Raw genomic sequence first — 24363 nt, forward strand, 5'->3', positions numbered from 1 at the left:
ACTTCAACTTTGTGTACTCTGTCTGGTCTTGTACTGACTGAGTAGAACCGGGCCTTTTCGGACCTCAGGTGCTGAAGAAGAACAGACACCAATGCGCTGATAAATCCTTTTTAATGCTAATAATGAACTCACATCAGCTTCCTGTTTGGATAAATGAGCTCTAAGTCCTGATTGGTTAAAAATCTGAAAACAGCCAATCAACAACAGGCTATAACTGAACTCAACATCATAACATGGAAAAATATTTTAACAAAAATGTTTGCACTCTGTCAGCCTGTACACTACACTACCCATAATGCTCTGAATAACCCTGACCTTTTGAACCATAAACACTACATATTCTCAGAATTTCTCTTTTCTACTCTAAACATGAAGAAGCCTGCATTGATGGTCTAACAGGAAAAGGCGGGGCCATAGCAGGGACCAGCCGCCAATCACAGCAGCTCGTACTGACGCAGGTGCATGCGCTGGATGATGTCACGACAGTCGTTGAAGACGCGGCGGATGTTCTCCGTGTCCACGGCGCAGGTGAAGTGAGGGTAGCAGTAATGTTTCCCGTCGGCGCTGGCCGTGCTGATCCTCTGGAACACATTAGAGGGGACGCTTTAGTGGGAACACGGTAAGAGGGAAGATATAGGAGGGAACACATTTGAGGGAACTCGTCAGTTCCCTGACCACCATCGGTTTTACCAGGAACTCGTCTCTGATGAAGAACTTTGCTCGGGTCACTTTGGGGTCTTCGCCGACATCTGGAACAGCTGGAAACAGACATGGATGTCAGAAGCGCTCCATGTTCCTCACATGTCCATCAGCACATGCGTGTTCGCTCTTACAGTCAGGAGGAGCCTGGTAGTTGCTGAACTCTGGGAAATAATCCTCCAGCTTGGACTTCCCGGCCAGGATCTTGTCAGCCAGGACGTCCTGCTTGTTGAGGAACAGAATCACAGAGATGGTCTTCAGGAACCTGCAGCCAATCACAGAGCACATGAAGGTCAGCGCGGCCAATCACAGGTCAGATAGCTGAGACAGCTGTTCAGAACCACCAGCACCTGTTGGTCCAGATGGACCTGAACAGATCTAGGGACTCTCTGAGGCGGTTGGTGGAGTTGTCCTCCCTGATGACCATGTTGTAGCTGCTGCTGGCCGCTACGAAGATGATGGCCGTCACATCTGAGGGAACCAAACGGGCTGAGTTCTGCTGACACTCAGCCAGCAGCTGATTAATGCTGCTGCTGCTGCAGCTGATTAATGCTGCTGCTGCTGCAGCTGATTAATGCTGCTGCTGCAGCTGATTAATGCTGCTGCTGCTGCAGCTGATTAATGCTGCTGCTGCAGCTGATTAATGCTGCTGCTGCTGCAGCTGATTAATGCTGCTGCTGCAGCTCTTACCGTTGAAGCACTGGATCCACTTCCTGCGCTCATCCCTCTGACCTCCTACATCAAACATACTGACACACACACACACACACACACACACACACACACACACACACACACACACACACACACACACACACACACACACACACACACACACCTTTCATTTCCTGCTTAGAACATGGTGGTTCTGACCTCAGATCCAGAACTTACTGGAAGTTGACTTTTGTCCACCTGAAACCTGGTCTCAAAGATCCCAGATGTCAGCACCCTGCAGCGCAGCAAGTCCTGCAGCAGAAGAAGAGAGGCGGAGCCACGGTGGAAGCTGCAGCCTGATTGGTTGGTCTCTCACCTGGTCGGTAGGTGTGTAGTCCTCTTCCTGACAGAGTCCAATCGGTCCAAGAAGCTGGAATCCAGAACACACGAGGATCAGTAAAAGGCTTTACACCTGGATCATCACAGTACAGATGGGAGGGGCTTAATGCACAGGGTCCTTACTACTTGGCGCAGTCGATCAGCTGGTATTCATTGGAGCGTTCATAGCACACCTTGATGCCGTCGTCCTCCCACAGTTTCTGGGTGTGCTCAAAGAAATCCTGGCAGAACAGGAGAGAGAGCTGTGAGCGCCCCCTGCATGCTGCAGAGGGACACAGCAGCACCTGGTTCAGGGGGGGTGGCACCACATCACAGGTGGGCCTGATGAGCCACCCTGGTCTCCTGGTTACTCCGTTCTGGGAATGCCAGAAACTTCTTGTTGCTCTGATCCATTCATCCGTTCCAAACCAGCCTTCCTTCCTTATTGGACCTTTCAGTCTCATTTTCTACCAGGGTCTTATTTCTTGCTGGCTCAGAATGTCTTTATGACCTCCTGTTGGTACCAAAGATCCCAGTTAAACCTGGTCTGTTCTGTCTCACATGTCCATCAGCACACTGGTTCCTGCTTCAGACTGATGGAGGACAAAGACAACAAACAGAGAATGAAGGTCAGAAGACCAGCTTTGTCAGTCTGGGCTGCCTCTAAATGACAAGTGGCACCAGGTCCGTTAGTACGGCAGGTCAGCGAGTACGTAGACACAAACAGGTTCTAGAGGTTCTAGAGCTGGATGTCTATCACGGATGGGTCTGTGTGAAGGCTCCTGATTGGATGGCAGCAACAACAGAGTGAGGATCCCAGTGTCTCACGAACCAATCAGCAGAGCACAGAGGAAGTGTGAACACTTGTTTGGTGAGTGAGGACCTTGGAGACGATCTGTTTGGATAATGAGGCCTCAGGCGACTCTCAGCTGTGTGCGTCTCCGGTGAACTGGTTACATCATGTCATTACCGTCATTACAACAAACAAGCTGGTCTCCTGGTGCCGCCTGGAGCCCTTCAACCGTCTACCTGTTCAGGACGGGTGTCACCTGTCTTTCCTCTGAGGTCTCCTTTGCTGCTGCAGGGAATATTACCAGAAACACTGTGAACCCAAACCATCAGAACCAAACCGTCAGAACCAAACCGTCAGAACCAAACCATCAGACCCAAACCGTCAGAACCAAACCATCAGAACAAACCATCAGAACCAAACCATCAGAACCAAACCGTCAGAACCAAACCATCAGAACCAAACCATCAGACCCAAACCATCAGACCCAAACCATCAGACCCAAACCATCAGAACCAAACCATCAGAACCAAACCGTCAGAACCAAACCATCAGACCCAAACCGTCAGAACCAAACCGTCAGAACCAAACCATCAGAACAAACCATCAGAACCAAACCATCAGAACAAACCATCAGACCCAAACCATCAGAACCAAACCATCAGACCCAAACCGTCAGAACCAAACCATCAGACCCAAACCATCAGAACAAACCGTCAGAACCAAACCATCAGAACCAAACCATCAGAACCAAACCGTCAGAACCAAACCATCAGAACCAAACCATCAGAACCAAACCAAGTAGTGAGGAGAATGATTGGACCTGGTTCTGAGGGGAAGTAGAGGTTCTGCTGATCAGAGATCAATAACCTGCGCAGACCCTCCAACCTGCTGCCTCTGCTGCAGACACACCTGAGTGACATCACAGCTGACATGACTGAGCTGTGCAGGTGGTTTTACCTCCGTGTAATCGAAGTCTGAAAGCGGAGCGATGCTCTTCATGTAGTCCACTCTGAACTGGTTGCCAGGGTTTCCCAGAGGGACGGGCGGAGTCAGCGTAGTCATGGCCGCCACGATGGTCTGCAACAAAGACAGAAGCTGATTGGCCGATGGAGCCGACGGTCAGGACGAGGGCGGAGACGTGTCCACCTGGAGGACCAGGTCCTGCTGGAGCCAGGACACCGTCGTCATGACCCCGATGACCTTCATGACCCCGATGACCCTCATGACCCCGATGACCCTCATGACCCCGATGACCCTCATGACCCCGATGACCTTCATGACCCCGATGACCTTCATGACCCCGATGACCCTCATGACCCCGATGACCCTCATGACCCCGATGACCTTCATGACCCCGATGACCTTCATGACCCCGATGACCTTCATGACCCCGATGACCCTCATGACCCTGTGCTCCGGTCCGACTCACCACGATGGCGTCCTTCACGTTCTTCCTGATGTCCTGGACCTTCTGCTGCTTCTCTCTGGGAACAAACCAGAGTTCATGAAACCGGTTGGTGTCGACCCGGTTCCCACAAACCCAGACTCACTCAGCGTTGAAACCGTCCACATGGAGAATCCTCATCTGCTTCACAATGGTGCTTTTACCTGATTCTCCTGCACCTGCACAACCACACAGAGGACAGGTGGACAGAGAGGAGGACAGACCAATGGGGGGTAGAGAGGAGAACAAATGAAGCCTGGACCGTCGAGATGATGACAGGTAGAGGGACAGGAGGACAGACAGACAGACAGGTGGACAGACAGACAGACAGGTGGACAGACAGACAGACAGGTGGACAGACAGGAGGACAGACAGGTGGACAGACAGGAGGACAGACAGGTGTGTCACCCAGCAGCAGCAGACGGTGTGTTGCTTTGTACGCTTGTCTCTCCTTCTGCAGCTGCTTCTCGATCTTCTTGTTTGCTTCTCTTTTGGCCTTTTCGTCGAGTCGCTCTTCGTCCGTCTTCCCACCTAAACACCCCATCTCTACTGGAACCAGAACCGGTCAGAGATGAGACCGGTCAGGATGGAATCCAGTAGGACCAGAACCAGATATCAGTTCAGCAGATTTAAGCAGTTAGAGACCCAGTAGGACAATCTGGACTCTGCTCTGGTTCCGACCCGTCTGGGACATCAGAACCTTCCGGCTGTAAACGGGTCACTGCATAATCTAAGTGGACCCAGTACGGCTGCGGTCCCAGTGGACTGACCTTTACCTGCTGGGAATCAGCGACCGTCTAGCCTTCAGTCCGGTTCCGCTCGTCCATCCAAGTCCACAGAAACGGGTCACAAGAAGCAGTGACGGCATGGTCCAATCTGCGTCCGGTCCGGTTCAGAGAGGAGCTGCTGCAGGTTGTGTGATGTTTGCCGAGTGAAACACCTGAGCAGCTCCGCCTCCCCCTGACGGCGCCTCATTAGTCGTCTTCGTCTTCGTCTTCTTCTCTTTGGGGATTTTCTGTTTGGCTCCAAGCTGCTTGACGACCAGCAGCAGAACCACAAACAGCTTTGGACCTGCTGCAGGGACAGGGTGGGGGACGGGACGCTGCTGCGAGGGACGGGGCGTCCTGCTGCGAGGGACGGGGCGTCCTGCTGCAGGGACGGGGTGGGGGACGGGGCGTCCTGCTTGCGAGGGACGGGGCGTCCTGCTGCAGGGGACGGGGCGTCCTGTTGTGAGGGACGGGGCGTCCTGCTGCGAGGGACGGGGCGTCCTGTTGCGAGGGACGGGGCGTCCTGCTGCGAGGGACGGGGCGTCCTGCTGCGAGGGACGGGGCGTCCTGCTGCGAGGGACGGGGCGTCCTGCTGCAGGGGACGGGGCGTCCTGTTGCGAGGGACGGGGCGTCCTGCTGCAGGGGACGGGGCGTCCTGTTGCGAGGGACGGGCGTCCTGCTGCAGGGGACGGGGCGTCCTGTTGCGAGGGACGGGGCGTCTGGGCGAGGGACGGGGCGTCCTGCTCAGGGGACGGGGTGGGGGACGGGGCGTCCTGCTGCGAGGGACGGGGCGTCCTGCTGCAGGGGGGACGGGGCGTCCTGTTGTGAGGGACGGGGCGTCCTGCTGCGAGGGACGGGGCGTCCTGTTGTGAGGCGGGGCGTCCTGTTGCGAGGGACGGGGCGTCCTGCTGCGAGGGACGGGGCGTCCTGCTGCGAGGGACGGGGCGTCCTGCTGCGAGGGACGGGCGTCCTGCTGCAGGGGACGGGGCGTCCTGTTGCGAGGGACGGGGCGTCCTGCTGCGAGGGACGGGGCTCCTTGCTGCAGGGGACGGGGCGTCCTGTTGCGAGGGACGGGGCCTCCTGCTGCAGGGGACGGGGCGTCCTGTTTGCGAGGGACGGGGCGTCCCTGCTGCAGGGGACGGGGCGTCCTGTTGCGAGGGACGGGCGTCCTGCTGCGAGGGACGGGGCGTCCTGTTGCGAGGACGGGCGTCCTGCTGCGAGGGACGGGGCGTCCTGTTGCGAGGGACGGGGCGTCCTGCTGCAGGGACGGGGTGGGGGACGGGGCGTCCTGCTGCGAGGGACGGGGCGTCCTGCTGCGAGGGACGGGGCGTCCTGCTGCGAGGGACGGGGGCGTCTTGTTGCAGGGGACAGGGTGGGGACGGGACGCTGCTGCGAGGGACGGGTCCTGTGCGAGGGACGGGGGCGTCCTGCTGCAGGGGACGGGGTGGGGGACGGGGCGTCCTGTTGCGAGGGACGGGGCGTCCTGCTGCAGGGGACGGGGCGTCCTGCTGCAGGGGACGCTGTAGGGGACCGGTGTCCCGCTCTGTCCCCATGTCCAGCACATGTCTCCAGCAGGTTCCTGAGCACGGGGACATGCAGGACAGCAGCTGGATGTCCCCGCTGTGCGGCAGGTGTCCTGCAGGTTTGGTTTGGTTCTGGAGGGTCAGCCCTGCGGTGCAGCTGCTGCCCCCTGCTGTCAGGTTGTTAATACGGCTTGATGGAGGTTCCCCCCTGGTGGCCGGCTGTCGCCACTGCGCCACGCATCACCATAGCAACCAGCATCAGCACCACGACAACCTACATCACATGGAAACCGGCACAGCATCAACATCACACAGAGTTTAGATTCAGCCTTTAATAGTTTGATTAGAAGAGAAAATGATGAGAAACTAAAAGATGCTGGAGGTCTTCTCCTCCTCTTCCTCCTCCTCTTCCTCCTCCTCCTCCTCCTCCTCTCCTCCTCCTCCTCTCTTCCTCCTCCTCCTCCTCCTCCTCCTCTTCCTCACTCAGATCCAAAATGTCTGCTTCTCTCTGGTCGATGGCGGAGTCTTCAGCGGTTTTGGATCAATGTGTCCTCAGCTGGTCGGAGTACAGAATCTTCAACCTGAGGAGAAAACAGACTGAAGATCTGGACACAGGTAACCTTAACTCTGACCCAGCAGAACCAGAACCCACAGCTCATATCAACCCAGTGTTTTCTGGACCACTGGGAGAACCTCGAACCCAGTGGGGCCCAAAGCGGGTCCTGGAGGCCCGGCATCCCGCACGCTTTGACTCACCTGATCCATGACGGCTCAGTAGAAGAACATGGACCTGCTGAGGAGGAAGTTGCCTCCAGCAGGGAGGAAGTGACACATGCAGGATGCCGGTCCTCCAGGACCCGCTGTGGAACCTCTCCGTCCAACAGAATTTAGTCAGAACCAGTTTGTGTCTAGAACCCGTTCATTTCGTTGGTCTCCACCGTAGGACCCTATATGGAGTCCGCTCCAAACATCACAACTGAACCGTCCTTTATAGTTCAACTGGACCGGGTTTCTACTCCGGCCCAGCCGATCATCTGGACCGGGTTTCTGGACCGGGTTCTACTCCAGTTGCAGCAGGGAGAACCGGACCAGGACCCATCAGACTCACTTCTTCAGATGTTCCTGACAGAACGAACTGAGCTGCTCCATCTCATGTGGAAGAACGTCTGCAGGACAAACAGGAAGTGGTCATCAGTGGGATGGAACCAGTCACACCAGTTCAGAACCAGCAACCTGCCACATACCAGAATCTCAGAATCCATGGAGTTCAGACTGATGGAGTTCTGCTCCAGTTGCTTCAGATGATCCGTTACACTGTTTTCAAAGCCGCAGCAACGACAACCTGAACACACACACACACACACACCACACACAGAACAAACAACTCGTCCGTGATGACGGGCAGATTTGTGGAGGTGGGCGGAGCTGGTGGAGGTGGGCGGAGCTTCAGACTTACCTGTGCTGGTGGACGGCTGTGAGCAGTGAGGACACATGCTGCTGACAGTCCCTCAGGGACCCGAGAACCTCAGCTTGGACCTCCTGCCAGCAGCCCTGAGATCAATCCGCATCGTTAATTACCGATTATTGATGAGCAGCAGAGCATTGATGAGAGCAAGTGTGGCTACAGACAGTGAAGCGCTGCTCCAGCTGGGCTTTGAAGGGACTTGAACGCAGCAGTGATGTCAGAGGTCAGGTGTGACTCTGGCTCCGCCTTCTGCTTAGCCTCCTCCATTGTTGGCTCCACCTCCTTTCCTGGGCAGCCAGGTGAGCATCAGAAACATTCAAGAAACAGAACTTAGCATTGAACTACCTTCATTGGCAACTCAGACTCCGCCCAGTCCTGCAGAGGCTCCGCCTTCCTCTTGGAGGGGTGACGCCTCGGCCTGGTCGACAGGTAGCCTGTGGTTCAGAGTGTTGGTTATTCTGGACAGACTGGGCCCAGCATCAAACATCATGATTTGAACATGTTTTATCAGTGCAGCCGTCATCCAGGTAAATGAACAGGTGAGACCTGAATCTGCAGCTTCTCTTTTCCTCAGGCTTTCCTGCAGAAGAAAAAAACAGGTAAACATGAAAAACCTATCAGGTTTGACTCCAGTAAGAAACAGAAATGAACCTTGATAGATGGGGAGCTGCTTCCTTCTTCAAGTCCCTCCATCAGGTGCTGCATCACCGGAAGCTCCGCCCCCTGCAGGTCACCTGTTGGGGGCTCTTCCAGGTTCTCCAGGTGAACTTCTGGACCGTCGGCTCCATCAGGTGGATCCACAGGTGGCTGGAAAGCAGCTGAACCAGAAACCTGAGAGATTCTCTCTGACGGACAAAAGACCAGCCGGTCACCACCGGGTTCCTCTGACCGTTGACTCACCGCTGAACTTAGGAGTTGAATGAATCATCTGGTCAAACAGAACTTCGGCTCGGTTTGAAGGCCGTAGGCTGCAAAACAGAACCTCAGAGTTAGAACCAGTCAATCGTCGGTCATCGGGTCGGTCGCTCGGTGGCGGGTCACCTTCAGGGAGGTGGACTCGTCCTCGCTGCTCGGAGACGACAGCGGTAGAACTGAGGAGAGAGACAGATGAGTTCATAAAGACGTGGACCGTTCCGTCCAGGCCCGGCAGTAAACATGGCGGTGTTGTGGCAGTCCGGTGGTGATCTGGGTGGAGGTTCTGAGCAGAACGTGACTCACTCTTCAGCTGACTCTTGCTTGGCGGCTTCTTGCGGCTGTAGGACCGGAGAGTGCGCGTCTGCAGAGGACGAGGTCCGGACCGCTCCTCCGGCGCCGGATGCACTGGGCTGTTTCTGAAAACCCAACAGTTCCTCAGATGAAGCTCCGCCTCATGCTCAGACGCCGCCGGCAGCAGTGACCAGCAGGAGGCGCTGTTCCAACATGCAGGTGGCGCAGCAGTACATTGAAGACTCTCCTGCGGCTCCTCCAGCTCTTGCTGGTGTTCAGGGTCAAAGGTCAACTCCACCACGTGACTCCTGGTGTTCAGTGTATGATGGGATTGGTCAGCCTGATGCAGAGGACCGTCTCTGCCCAGGAGATGATGGGGAAAACAAACAAACCAAATGTCACTAAAATAATCACATGGTGGCTCTGATCTACTCGTTCTAGTTCTGGGATCTTAAGAGTGATGAAGGCCACAGAAACATCATCATCATCCGAGCTGATGTCACTGATGGAAACCAGGAGCTGGAAGCCGACTTCACCACTATGGTGTTAATGCAGTCACAATACTGCCCCCATCAGGCCGTTCTGTGCTACAAACAACACTGTCGCTAATCTAATCAACCTGAAATGCTGCACAAAGAACTTCAGGAACCCGAGGTTCTGTCACACTGTCAGATGTTCTTCCATCTTCTTACCGTTTCTGTTTGAACTTCAGACTGTAATAATCCACGTCCTCCATCTGCAGGTGGATGGAGTCCCAGAGAAAACCCTGGAGAACAAACAGAACCCGGACCAGGACATCAGATTGTTTCAGCTACCAACAAGGAGAACCCTAAAGACCTTCCATGTTTCATTAATGTTCCCATCAGAGGAAACCATGGTTCCTGTTGGGCCAGCACAGAACCAGAACAAAGAAATCCTCTGGATAGTTTGAGCTGCATAAGACTTGCTTTTCTTAATGCCACAGAAGGACGACTTTGTATTGCTGGTTGGTGGATGAGGGTAAGGGTTGGGTTTAGGGTTAGGATTGGGTTTAGGATTGGGTTTAGGGTTAGGATTGGGTTTAGGGTTAGGATTGGTTTAGGGTAAGGGTTGGGTTTAGGTTAGGATTGGGTTTAGGGTTGGGGTTAGTCACTGGAAGTCTTCTTTTCTTTCCAGAGCTAAATTGAAGCCCAAACCTGTGTGAAACAGCAAACAGTCTGTCTCAATAAATCAGACCACATCCTGATCAGGCTTGTCAGATTAATATTACCTTTTGAAAATGACCTTTTAGCAAATAGTCAACACACTAGAAAATATACATATGTTAAAACGGAGGTAATCTGATTAATCTCAATAATGTCTCACTTGGTGATGGAAATGCTGGCAAATGAACTTTTCAGTCCTAATTTATGGAACAGCCTATATTTGCTGAATTCTTACCTACAGATGAAAATGGTTTAATAAATCAGTGATATTTTTATTAAGAATAATCACATAGTTGCCTTTTATGACTGATTTTATCAAGACACATAAACAGGAGATTCTGTAACAATTAAAACATGATTAAATATTTCAAACAGAATAAGTAACTTTTGTCTAAACCAAATGAATCAAACTTTGTATTGATTGAGTCCACAGCTTGATCAACCTTCTGTCCTGCTGCCTTCATTTAATATGGCAAATATTAAATACACAAAACCTCTTGTGGGTCTGGTTGGGACAGCAGGTGAGTACTGACCATGGACATTCCTGACTGCATGCAAAGCAACAGCGCATGTCAGTCGGGTTACGTCCCGTCCACCGGGTCACTGAGACGATGTCCAATTTATGTTTCAGAAAGGAATTTTAAAAAGCATCAACTGGTTGTTACTGCTTGGAATTCAGCTTGCAGCTGCTGCCATCTACTGTCCACACAGTGCAGGACATCCAGGAAAAGAGCTGCAGGACATGTTGGTGGGGACATGTCCCCCTAGTCCAGGGTTAGTGGGGACATGTCCCCCAGTCCTTCAGGAAGTTACGCCTCTGGAGGAACCAACCTGAGGATCATCGATGAAAAAGCTCACACATCCTGAACCCACGTTGAAGTCGATCCAGAACTTGTCCAGCGTTTCATCTTTGGGTCGGAACAACTGCAGAGACAGCAGGATGCAGTGCTCTAAGCCGGGCTCAAAGTTCTGCTTCTGGTCCAGTGACATTGGTACCTGTGTGGAGCTGAGGAAGGCTCTCAGGCAGGGGACGGTGTACACTCTGATGGACAGAACCAAACATCACCAGGAATTAGTCTGGACCATCTAGAACTCACTCAGATCCTAAACTGACCAGGAATCAGTTTGGATCTGATCTAATGCAGTTCCTATAATCCTGAACTGCATTATGGGATGTCACCTCCTCTGGTCTCCATGGTAACGGTTAATGAAGTTCAGGAAGCGTCTGCAGTCCTGCAGGTGAAGACAGGTCAGAACCAGGTAGGACAGGTGTCCACACAGAGCAGTGAGACACTCACCACCTCAAAGTCGGAGTCTCTGATGTCACAGAAGGTGGATCTGATGTCACTGCTGTCGAACCACTGATTGGCTCTCTGCTCACGCTCTCTGCGCGGCGTGAGGCGACACAGCGCCTCCACAAGGCTGACCTGAAACTCATAGTCTGAAACAAGAAGGAACATTTCTACACATTTCCATCACCTGATCCAAAGTTCCCCAGGATCCAGAAAGCAGCAGGAAAGTTCTTGACCCAGAGGACCACGGGTCAGCGGTCCTCATCTCTACTCGGAACCATCCAAAACATTGAACAGATCAAGCTCACCTCCAACCGTCACCACAGCAGCCGCCAGCCGAGACCTGCAGGTAAATATCCACAGGTGAGCTCAGCATCCACTCACTGACCCAACTTGAAGGTTGGGACCCAAGAGAAGCCTCACAGGTTCTGGTCCTGGTCGTTCTGGATCAGCCTCCTCTGCTGCCGGCTCAGGGACTCCAGGATGCTGTTAAGGTTCTGATGGCCTGAAAGCAGAGAGGGGCTTCACGGTTTCACCAGCAGGGGGCAGCAGCGTGCTTTAGGGTTATCATGGTTACCTCCAGTCGCAGAGGGAAGTGAACTCCGCCATCCAGAGCCAGGTGAGCCAGGTGAAGCAGCAGCACAGACAGCTGGGCAGCTAGAGGAGGCAGTGGCGTTAGACACCTGAGCAGCAGAACCAACATAGGAACCAGAACCAACCGGACCTGGGAGAGGCCCTGGGCCAGGAGCTGAGAGACAAACGGACCACAATCAGAACCCACCCAGAGGACCAGAACCCACCCAGAGGACCAGAACCCACCCAGAGGACCAGAACCCACCCAGAGGAAGGTTTCCAGTTCCAGGACTAGACCTGAGAGAACGAACCCAGAACCCGGATCGTTAGGAATCATCCCGGAACCAAGAAAATAATGAAGACAAATCAAAAGTCATGATGATTTCCTTCTGACCTGCTGCAGACCCATTTCAGTTTCTGGACTATCTGGATATTTCTAATATAGATACATTGTTACTAATATTTACTGTTTAATATTTGTGGAAATCAACACAAACTCGACTTCTGCACAGAAATGACAGGATCATTCATCCCTCATGTAAATTACCCAATAAACTACGTAACCTAGGTAACAACATTAGCATTGTTAGCCAAACATGATTTGCAGACATGGAGCAGCTAGTGATCGTTTAGCTAACATTAGCTGCATCCAACAGCTTCACTCAGCCAGACGGAAACGGTGCAGTGTTTACTGTCTGTTGGCTCTGGCTAATTGCTGAACACCAGACAGAGCAGTTCAGAGGTCAGAGGTCAGAGGGCGTGACGCCGCCAGCATTCAGCTTCTATCTGGAATCTGGAATAAGAGCAGAGCAGCTGCTCAGAGTTGATCATTGATTGTTTCATAATCAATGAAACAATCAATGATCTGATGTTTCTCTAAATGTTTCAGTCATTGACTTTGTATTGTTATGATGTAAAGCTCTTTGAACTGCCTTGTTGCTGGAAGGTGCTATACAAATAAAATTGAATTTGATATTTTATTTGTTAGCAGGTGTTTAAGATGGATCATGCTGAGGGAACCTCTCAGAGTTTAAGCTCCACCTTCATGACGGAGGGAACAGTTTATGGGAACATCAATGGGAACTCATCAGCCATGTGCTTATTGGACTCCAGGCCCCATCATGTCATCAGACTGGGTCACCAGCAGGACCCAGAACCCACAGGGCTGGTGACACCGGCCCACCCGGCAGACAGGGACAGGCCCAGTGGACAGGGACAGGCCCAGCGGACAGGGACAGGCCCAGCGGACAGGGACAGGTCCAGCGGACAGGCCCAGTGGACAGGTCCAGTGGACAGGGACAGGCCCGGCGGACAGGCTGGCCTGCAGCGGTTCACCGGCAGAGGAAACAGTTCTGATAGAAAACCTGTTGGTTCTGGTTCGGATTGGTTTATGGAAGTAAGCCCGACCCAACCCATCTGGTTCCATCTTGTTGCTGCAGGTTCTCAGGTGGTTTCAGACTCCGGAAGCCTGAACCGACAGCCGTCATCCTCCTGGAATGAAGCTCAACCTGTTCAGAGTGACATCGTGTCAGCAGTTCTGAGGTCCATTCTCCATGGTTCTGGCTCCACTTCATTATTTTCTGCTGAGAAGAAGAGTAAGTGTTTCCTTTTACTCTGCCTGACTACACTGGGTTGAAGACCAGAGCGGATGAGACCTGAGACCAGTCCAGCTCTGGTCTCCAGTCAGTCCTCTACATGGAATGCAGTCGGGCCAGAAAGCTCCGCCCTGCCAGCTCCGCCTGCCAGCTCCGCCCTGCCAGCTCCGCCCTGCCAGCTCCGCCCTGCCAGCTCCGCCCTGCCAGCTTCGCCCTGCCAGCTCCGCTGTTCAGTGACGCAGTCGAGTCGACAGCAGCAGCTCAGACTTCAGGTTCTGTTCTGCTGTGAAGGAGGAAGAATGGCTCAGCAGGGGATTTCACTGGACCAACACATACTGAGGTGTTCCATCTGTCTGGATCTACTAAAGGATCCAGTGACCATTCCCTGTGGACACAACTACTGCTCCGAGTGCATCAAAAACCACTGGAAAGAGCAGGACCAGAAGGCGGTTTACAGCTGCCCTCAGTGCAGGGAGGTCTTCATACCCAGACCAGTTGTGGGAAAGAACATCATGTTAGCAGAGCTGGTGGAGGAAATAAAGAAGATCGCGCTCAGAGATGCTCCTCGTCTTCATCAGTACGTTGGACCTGGAGATGTGAGTTGTGACTTCTGCACTGGGAGGAAGATGAAGCCACCAAGTCCTGCCTGCAGTGCCTGGCCTCCTACTGTGACCTCCACCTCCAGCCTCACTACGACTCTCCAGCTTTTAAGACCCATAAGCTGGTCACAGCCTCTGCAGAGATGCAGGAGAACATCTGCTCCCTGCACAATAAATGAAGGAGATCTTCTGCCGCAGCGACCAGTCCACCATTTGCTTCCTCTGCTCTATGGACGCACACAAAGGTCATGACACCGTCTCTGCTGCAGCAGAGAGAACCGAGTGGCAGCAAGAACTCGGACCGAGATGGCAGGACATCTGGCAGAGTCCAGGAGCGAGAGAAGGCCCTGAAGCTGCTTCAGAAGGAGGGCGACGCCATCGCCAGCTCCGCCAGCCACACGGTGCAGAACATCCAGGCAATGTTCAAACAGCTGCTGCAGCTCCTGGTCCACAGAAGCTGTGACGTCCAACAGCTGATCGGATCCCAGCAGGAAGCCGAAATGAGGCAGGTTGAAGAGTTTCAGCAGAGTCCAGCAGGAAATCTCGGACTGACCAGGAGAGATCATGAGCTGGAGAAGCTGGCACTCACTGAGGACCACGTCCAGTTCCTACAGAGGTACCCCTCTCTGGTATCACTGGGTCCATCTACTGACTCAGCCAGCACTATTCGGTCTCCAAACTACTTTAAGCAGATAACATATGCTGTCACTGAGCTAATTCAGAAACTACAGCAATGGACCCAGGATCACCAGGACTACACCAGTCCTTCCACATCCACCAGCTCACCATGGGATCATCCCATCATCACCACCAGCAGTACTCCCCAAAGTTGGTTCCTTGGAGTTGCCACCAAAAATTCACCCAAAACCAGAGAGGCCCAAGGATTCAGCACCGCCTGGTCCTCCACCCCTCGCCAAGTCCAAGACTGCACCAATGAAATCATTTGATGACAAGGTCCTCATGCCTTCAGCTTTCTCCAACATTATACCGATGGAACAATATTACAGATCTTCTCGGGAGTCCAAGATATTCAAATCAACATGTCCAACACCAGGACGTCACCTGCAGAAGGGCCCCAAGCCTCCAACGTCAGAAGAGGCCACACTTTTATCTCCAGCAGTTTACCAAACACCAAAGACTCAAGTATTGTACCAACAGCACCAATTTACACATCAAGTGAGTCCAAGACAAGCAGCAGCTTTCCCTGCACCGACCGAGTTCAATGTGTCTCCACCCAGAGGTTCCCCACAGAATCACTCCAAGCTTTCCTTACCAACGTACCCAACACCAGATCCATCTAAAGGTCAAACATCAGACCTGACAAAGCGTGAAAACACTTTTACACCACCACTGGGTTACCCATCACTAGATAAGTTTCAAGGTTTTACCTCCAGCAGCACCAATTCACACACCAGGACAACCCAAGACGAGAACGGAGTTTTTACCGTATGCATGTCGGCTCATCTTGGATCCCAACACAGCTAATAAAATGTTGGTTCTGTCTGGACAGAACATGAGAGTGACAAGAGGAAAGAAAAAGCAGTCGTACCCGAATCATCTGGAGAGATTCACAGACCGGTTTCAGGTCCTGAGCAGAGAAGGTCTGACTGGACGCTGTTACTGGGAGGTGGAGTGGAGTGGGATCGTCTCTGTGGCAGTGGCATACAAACACATCATCAGAGCAGGAGGAACCAGTGGATTTGGAGATAACAGGATGTCGTGGGCCTTATATTGTCACAATAATAAATACATCCACGATGGTAGGAGCCTTGACCTCCCAGAACCTCCGTGTTCTAGGATAGGCGTGTATCTGGATCATGAAGCAGGAATTCTGTCCTTCTACAGCATCTCTTCAACCGTGACACTACTGCACCAAGTCCAGACTAGTTTCACCAAACCGCTACACGCTGGAATCTGTGTCGGGTCTGGATCTGCTGAGTTGCTTCAGCTACTATAGGCAATGCCCAACAAGCAGCTTTTGACTCACAGAACCAGCTGAGACTTTGACAGACTCTGGGTGTCTGCTGTAGGTCTCGGCTGTTGGGCATCTTGAAGATATTTGAAACTTTGGACCTAGTCCAAGTCAAGGTGGACTTCTTCTTTATTACGTGACACTTTTATTCAATTCGACTAAAGTCTGAGAGAACCTTCATGGATCCTCAGACAGGATCAATAAAGTAGGTGTTTGGTTTATGCAGACCAAAAAATCACAACGTTCCTTTGAGTGCTAAAAAACCCAAAGGTTTTTAACCAGAACAATTTAAAGTGTTTTATAAAACTGGTGCTTTGTGTTCTAAAAGCCAATGATTCGACCCAGTCGGTTCCCCATCAGAACCATCTGGTGGGTCCAACAGAGTCTGATGTGTCTGACGGGGATCTAGCAACAATTCTGAACATGATCATCATGTAACCAGTGAATGATACAATCAGAAAATAAAATCATTTTTCTGCATAAAAAGGTTTTGATGATTAATAACTGCTTCTAAATCCTCCCTGTCCAGGATGAGCAGTGAGACCAGTGAGACCACCGCTGGTTCTCCCTCACTGGTCTCACTGGTCTCACTGGTCAGCGACGCACCGGATGCAGGGAGGCGTTCTGGAATCGGTGAACACTGGAACTCAGTCCAGATGTTGACCTGAAACCTGCTGCCAAGAGGAACTCAGGAGACATTCTGGAGTGATGCTGCTCACCAGGAAGTAGTCAAAGAACTCCTCTGTAAGGGCCATCAGGGTGGTGGAGCCTTCCTGGAGGTCGGAGGTCAGCAGGTCGTGAACAGCTTCGAACCATAACATCACCTGAGCAACAACAGAAAGGTGAGAGCAGCACAGAAGACGACCGATGAATCAGATCGCTGGTTACCTTAGCAGTCAGGCCGAGGTTGACCAGAGTCTCCAGGTCCTCCTTGTTCTCCGACAGAATCGATACAGATTTCAACAAGACCAGAACCCTGCAGAACCCCCTGCTGTGCAGCTCCTGAAACACAATCGCCATGTCTGAGCAGCAACCAGCAACACAGCAATGCAGCCCACCTGGACCTAACCATGGTGCTACCTAGCGCCACCTAGCAGCACCTAGCTCTATGTAGCTTTACTTAGCGCCACCTAGCAGCACCTAGCTCTATGTAGCTTTACTTAGCGCCACCTAGTGGCACCTAGCTCTATGTAGCTTTACTTAGCGCCACCTAGCAGCACCTAGCTTTATGTAGCTTTACTTAGCGCCACCTAGTGGCACCTAGCTCTATGTAGCTTTACTTAGCGCCACCTAGCAGCACCTAGCTCTATGTAGCTTTACTTAGCGCCACCTAGTGGCACCTAGCAGCACCTAGCTTTATGTAGCTTTACTTAGCGCCACCTAGCAGCACCTAGCTCTATGTAGCTTTACTTAGCGCCACCTAGCAGCACCTAGCTCTATGTAGCTTTACTTAGCGCCACCTAGCAGCACCTAGCTCTATGTAGCTTTACTTAGCGCCACCTAGCGGCACCTAGCTCTATGTAGCTTTACTTAGCGCCACCTAGCAGCACCTAGCTCTATGTAGCTTTACTTAGCGCCACCTAGTGGCACCTAGCAGCACCTAGCTTTATGTAGCTTTACTTAGCGCCACCTAGTGGCACCTAGCTCTATGTAGCTTTACTTAGCGCCACCTAGTGGCACCTAGCTCTATGTAGCTTTACTTAGCGCCACCTAGTGGCACCTAGCTCTATGTAGCTTTACTTAGCGCCACCTAGTGGCACCTAGCAGCACCTAGCTCTATGTAGCTTTACTTAGCGCCACCTAGTGGCACCTAGCAGCACCTAGCTCTATGTAGCTTTACTTAGCGCCACCTAGTGGCACCTAGCTCTATGTAGCTTTACTTAGCGCCACCTAGTGGCACCTAGCAGCACCTAGCTCTATGTAGCTTTACTTAGCGCCACCTAGCAGCACCTAGCTCTATGTAGCTTTACTTAGCGCCACCTAGTGGCACCTAGCAGCACCTAGCTTTATGTAGCTTTACTTAGCGCCACCTAGTGGCACCTAGCTCTATGTAGCTTTACTTAGCGCCACCTAGTGGCACCTAGCTCTATGTAGCTTTACTTAGCGCCACCTAGTGGCACCTAGCTCTATGTAGCTTTACTTAGCGCCACCTAGTGGCACCTAGCAGCACCTAGCTCTATGTAGCTTTACTTAGCGCCACCTAGGCACCTAGCTTTATGTAGCTTTACTTAGCGCCACCTAGCAGCACCTAGCTTTATGTAGCTTTACTTAGCGCCACCTAGTGGCACCTAGCTCTATGTAGCTTTACTTAGCGCCACCTAGCAGCACCTAGCTCTATGTAGCTTTACTTAGCGCCACCTAGTGGCACCTAGCAGCACCTAGCTTTATGTAGCTTTACTTAGCGCCACCTAGCAGCACCTAGCTCTATGTAGCTTTACTTAGCGCCACCTAGCAGCACCTAGCTCTATGTAGCTTTACTTAGCGCCACCTAGCAGCACCTAGCTCTATGTAGCTTTACTTAGCGCCACCTAGCGGCACCTAGCTCTATGTAGCTTTACTTAGCGCCACCTAGCAGCACCTAGCTCTATGTAGCTTTACTTAGCGCCACCTAGTGGCACCTAGCAGCACCTAGCTTTATGTAGCTTTACTTAGCGCCACCTAGTGGCACCTAGCTCTATGTAGCTTTACTTAGCGCCACCTAGTGGCACCTAGCTCTATGTAGCTTTACTTAGCGCCACCTAGTGGCACCTAGCTCTATGTAGCTTTACTTAGCGCCACCTAGTGGCACCTAGCAGCACCTAGCTCTATGTAGCTTTACTTAGCGCCACCTAGTGGCACCTAGCAGCACCTAGCTCTATGTAGCTTTACTTAGCGCCACCTAGTGGCACCTAGCTCTATGTAGCTTTACTTAGCGCCACCTAGTGGCACCTAGCAGCACCTAGCTCTATGTAGCTTTACTTAGCGCCACCTAGCAGCACCTAGCTCTATGTAGCTTTACTTAGCGCCACCTAGTGGCACCTAGCAGCACCTAGCTTTATGTAGCTTTACTTAGCGCCACCTAGTGGCACCTAGCTCTATGTAGCTTTACTTAGCGCCACCTAGTGGCACCTAGCTCTATGTAGCTTTACTTAGCGCCACCTAGTGGCACCTAGCTCTATGTAGCTTTACTTAGCGCCACCTAGTGGCACCTAGCAGCACCTAGCTCTATGTAGCTTTACTTAGCGCCACCTAGTGGCACCTAGCAGCACCTAGCTCTATGTAGCTTTACTTAGCGCCACCTGGCTCACTGGAAGCCAGAGCTTCCCGGTTCCAGTCCTCAGGCCCCCCTTGCTCTGCATGTTTTAGATGAGCCTCTCCTCCAGAACAGCTGAGGAAGAGGAAGAGGAGGAGGAAGAGGAAGAGGAGGAGGAAGAGGAAGAGGAGGAGGAAGAGGAAGAGGAGGTCATTATAGGATGAACTCCCAGAGCTCCAGAATGATCTGGACGGGTTCTCTGGACCGGACTAAAGGTTCTGCACAAACAGAGGATGATGGGCTTTTTGTTGATGTGTTGACCTGATGCAGGAAAGACCCAACACTGCAGACCACGCCCCTCATGGCCCCGCCCCATCATGGCCCCCTGCGGCTCCTCCTCCCAGAGAGCCTGCCGTTACCTTGGTAAGCAGGAGGTGCAGCCTGGTGAGGGTGGAGCTGCTCAGTCCTTCATAGTGAAGCAGAGAAACAAGTTGAGACGAATCGCCACGAAGCAAACAGTCGTCCATCTGGAGCTCAAACTGGGACAGAAACACAATCATCTGGTTTCATCCAGAACACACACACTGACTCATTCACAGATTATTTCACACACAGAAAAACCCAAAGCCTGAAAACACAAACATGTGAATCTGCCGACACCAGCAGGGGGCGCCGTGCGACAGAACAACAGCGTCACTGAAATCTACTGGAGATCCACCAGTTATGATCAGTTATTGATCAGTTATTGATCAGATTCTGGATGTTCATTCCTTCGTGGTTCCGACTCTCTGATGCCACGAAAGATGCAAACTTTGAGGAACCGAACCGGGGAACCGAACCGGGAACCGAACCGGGGAACCTGGGTGGCGTTCCCGCAGCTCTGCTGAGATCAGGTGTGATGTTGGGCTGCAGACAGCAGGGGGCGGCAGAGAGCCGAGACAAAGACAGCTGGTCCAGAAAGGTGAAAACGGGCCGCAGCGCGTGGAGCAGACAGATCCGTGAATGAATGAATGAATGAATGAATGAATGAATGAATGAATGAATGAATGAATGAATGAATGAATGAATGAATGGGGCGGAACAGCGGAGGCCGCCTGGACAGGAGATGTTTGTCCGGATCCTCTCCTGCTGGACGTTCACGGAGCTTCAGAGAACGTTCACGGAGCTTCAGAGAACGTTCACGGAGCTTCAGAGAACGTTCACGGAGCTTCAGAGAACGTTCACGGAGCTTCAGAGAACGTTCACGGAGCTTCAGAGAACGTTCACGGAGCTTCAGAGAACGTTCACGGAGCTTCAGAGAACGTTCACGGAGCTTCAGAGAACGTTCACGGATCTCATCATCTTCAATAATCAATGAGAGCAAAGATCAATAAAACTGCTGGCTCACCATCGCGCGCACCCGTCTCCTCTCCTCTCCGTGCACTCAGGGTGTCGGGAGCGCGCACACAGCTGCACTTAATGAACTCATCAGCCTCGGGGCCGCGCAGCGGAGGACACAAAGTAGTTCAGGCCCGGCGGAGGGATATCATGATCAATAGGTGATAATCAATCAGACTTGTTTCATGAATATTCTGTCATATTTAGTACAAAATAATGGAATGAAGTAAAAGTAGAATTAAATCAACTAAGTTTGATTTAAATTGTAATATAGTTGCTACTTTAAGATTTTAAAATTTGACATTTAAATAAATAAAGAAACAAGTTAATAAATAAAACATCTGGGATGAATATGAATCAGATGAATCATATTTTAACAGTTTGAGAACATTTTAAAGCATGAAAAAAAACAGAAAAGAGCTGAAAGTTTAAAATTTAAAGTTGAACTAAAACTTTATGCTGGGAAACAAGCAGGTTTTTTTCCCATAATGCATCGGGATTCACCTGATTGAAATCAAATGAAGAAATTAATCTTTCAGGTTTTACTGACATCTTTACATCAAAACCTGAAAGTGAAACTAAACTCGACTTTAAACGGATCCTGTAAAATAACTAAAATCCAGGACTTTTTGTTTCTGTGGGGAATAATTATGACGCGACACAGAGACGATGACGTATGGATGAGGAGCCATGTTTGTTTTCCCACATAATTCATAAGTGGGAATATTTTCACATGATGACTCATAATGTTTCCTTATTACACAAAAATATGACTCAAATTTATTCACAACATTTAAAACAGTTTCAGATGTTTCTTTATTTGCGGAGCCAAATAATAATAACAATAATTATGATTATTAATAGTATCAATAAATCAGCAGGATGTCTCGCTGAGGCCTGTGATTGGTCAACACCTGCACAGGAGCTGAGCTGCTGACCAATCAGCTGCTAGGACGTGATGAAGAGGAGCAAACATCTTCATCATCAGTCAACATGGATGAGTATGACGTAATTACTGTTACGTCACTAAAAAACTAAATGGATCAAAACTGTTTATTAAAACATCCTCAAATTTGATTCTTTATTAATGAACAGCTTTCATAGCTGACCGGTTCGGACCTGATCCGGTTCGGACCTGACCCGGTTCGGTCTCCAGTTTGTGCTGCGCTCTAGAAACGGCTCTGCCATCAGAACCGAGTGCATGAGTTCGGAACCAGGCGGGACCCGCAGGTGGACCAGCTCCTCTGGTTCTGGTTCTGTAATTGTTGACTAATGAGTTTGTTTGTTTTGGTCAAAACAATCTCGAGTTTACAAAACAAACCTTCACCTGAACCTCCACACTCACCTGCGCAGCCAGATCTCCGGCCGAACCGGGTCGGACCCAGTCGCTGTGCCACCTGATCAGGTGAGGTTCTGCTGAAAGTCCTGAAGAGGTTCTGGTTCTGACCCGCCCCCTGTCCCCCTCTCCCCCTCCCTGTCCTGATCTCACCTGCTCTCACTTCTTACCTGCTGCGCTGCGAGCCGCTTCATCTGTCTGCGGTTCGGTTCTGACAGGCTTACCTTCCAGCCGGGCCGAGAGCCGGGACCAGAACCGCGACCACAACCGGGACCAGGACGAGGACGTAACCCAGAGGGAGCAGCAGAGCCGGTACCGGTACCGGCATCATGTCCCGGGGGGAGCAGAGAGACGAGGCGGACTGTGTCTGTTCGGTCGGGATGAAGCTGAACTGGGACATCAACGACCCCAAACTACCGCAGGTACCGAGCCCGAACCGGGCCAGAGCCGGGCCAGAACCGGGCCAGAGCCGGGCCAAAACCGGGCCAGAACCGGGCCAAAACCAGGTTCTGTTTCCAGAACTGATGAATAACTGGGATAAATATAACCGTACGCTTTAAGAAATAATAATAATAACAATAATAATAAAAGTTATTATTGTTGTTATTATTTTAAATAAATTTAATAAACAATAATAATAACGACAGTTATTATTATTATTATTATTATTATTATTATTATTTATTATTATTATTATTATTATTTTATTATTATTAAGCCAATCAAAGAAATGAACAGTTTTTAAGAACTTTACATTATTTTGTCTTGGATTATTTTTATTATTACGTAATAATAATTTGACTTATTAATAATAATAATAATAATAGTTTGAAGGTTTTTAATCTCGTTCCTCCTCGGATCCAAATGTTCTGATTAAATCCATAAGAACGGAATGTTTTGGGTCCGAATCAGAACCGAATCCAAAGCGGAACAGAAAAACTTCTGCTGCTAAAACCCGCTTTGGTTCGGTTCGGTCCGGTTCGGAGGACAGATAATACAACAAGAATCAGGATAAAAATTCAAACCAAAACGAGTCAGAACCAGAACCGCTCAGGGCGCCTGAACAGAACCCGAACCGACCGCGAAGAACCGGAACCATTTTATTCAAACTCCATAAATCCACGAGAATTTATTTCAGTGTTAAAGAATAAATTCTGAGAATGAATTGATTTATTTATCGGGTTCAGTTTGGGCCACAGACCGAACCCTGCTAAGTTCGGTCCAAACGGACTGAACAGTTAAAGACCGAAAATCTTTTTCATTTAGTTTGATTTTATTGGAGTTTTTCTGAATTATTGAATTTTTGATCAATTCTTCTTTAGTCACTGAATGTGGATAAATGAGGTTCGGTCCAGTTACTGGCTTCGGTTCCGAAACTGGAGTGCTGGTTTTCACACTCAGAACCAGAAGCGGTCCAATAAATACAGATCCGGTTCCGAAGTTTGAAAAGAACCGAGAAAAAAAAAAAGAAGAAATAATTCTGATAATAAATAAACAAACCAGAACCAGAACCAGAACCAGAACCAGAACCAACCGCTTAAAGAAAAGACACAAAACAAATAGAAAAACTTACAATAAAAATGAAAATATTCATTTCGGTTTTTAATAATTAAATTGTGTTTGATCGGAAAATTGTAAAGAATAAAAATAAAATAATAATAATAACAATTACTATTATTAGTATATTAAAATAATATAATATAATATATTATTATTATTATTATTATTATTATTATTATTATTATTATTATTATAACAACAACAATAATAATATAATATTAATATATAATAATAACAATAACATTCATTATAATTATAATTATTATTATTATTATTATTATTATTATTATTATTATTATTATTTTTTTTATTATTATTATTATTATTATTATTATTATTATTATCATCATCATCAAACCAACTCGGCTCTTTTCTATGACTTTGTGCTGAACTCCTGCCCCTGAGTTCTGGTTCTGGTTCTGGTTCTGGCTTTGGCCCGGCCTCCTGCAGCTCAGCTGTAATGGTGACATCAGAACCAGCTGTCTGGGTCGGGTCACATGTGAGCCACGAAGGTCCAAAACCTCCAGCTGAAGTTCCGCAACACTGGATCCAGTCAACCCGTCTTGGTTCTGTTCGACCCAGTTGTATCCTAGTAACCAGAACATCAGGTCCAGTATGAATACTGCATCGTTATTGGACCAGCATGTGGCAAAATTGCAGAAAAAAACTGCATTAAGAGGGAGAAAGCTCCAGCAGAACCAGAACCAGAACCAG

General features: G+C 50.3%; 1 protein-coding gene and 2 pseudogenes across 1 annotated transcript in view; 1 reads left to right on the forward strand and 2 right to left on the reverse strand.

Annotated features, from left to right (window-relative positions):
* Positions 1-140: 140 nt before the first annotated feature.
* Positions 141-4571, reverse strand: LOC129357024 (guanine nucleotide-binding protein G(olf) subunit alpha-like; annotated as a pseudogene).
* A 2228-nt stretch (positions 4572-6799) lies between these two features.
* LOC129357026 (synaptonemal complex protein 2-like) lies at positions 6800-19965 on the reverse strand (annotated as a pseudogene).
* A 2303-nt stretch (positions 19966-22268) lies between these two features.
* The window catches only part of LOC129357030 (chorion-specific transcription factor GCMb-like), a 7470-nt gene continuing 5375 nt past the window's right edge, over positions 22269-24363 (forward strand). The window contains 1 exon segment of the mRNA XM_055026552.1: positions 22269-22511. Coding sequence (XP_054882527.1) covers positions 22419-22511 — 93 coding nt within the window. The 5' untranslated portion in view covers positions 22269-22418.

The sequence above is a fragment of the Poeciliopsis prolifica genome, unplaced genomic scaffold (assembly GCF_027474105.1).
Source record: "Poeciliopsis prolifica strain line A6 unplaced genomic scaffold, Auburn_PproV2 SCAFFOLD219, whole genome shotgun sequence".
NCBI classification, from domain to species: domain Eukaryota; kingdom Metazoa; phylum Chordata; class Actinopteri; order Cyprinodontiformes; family Poeciliidae; genus Poeciliopsis; species Poeciliopsis prolifica.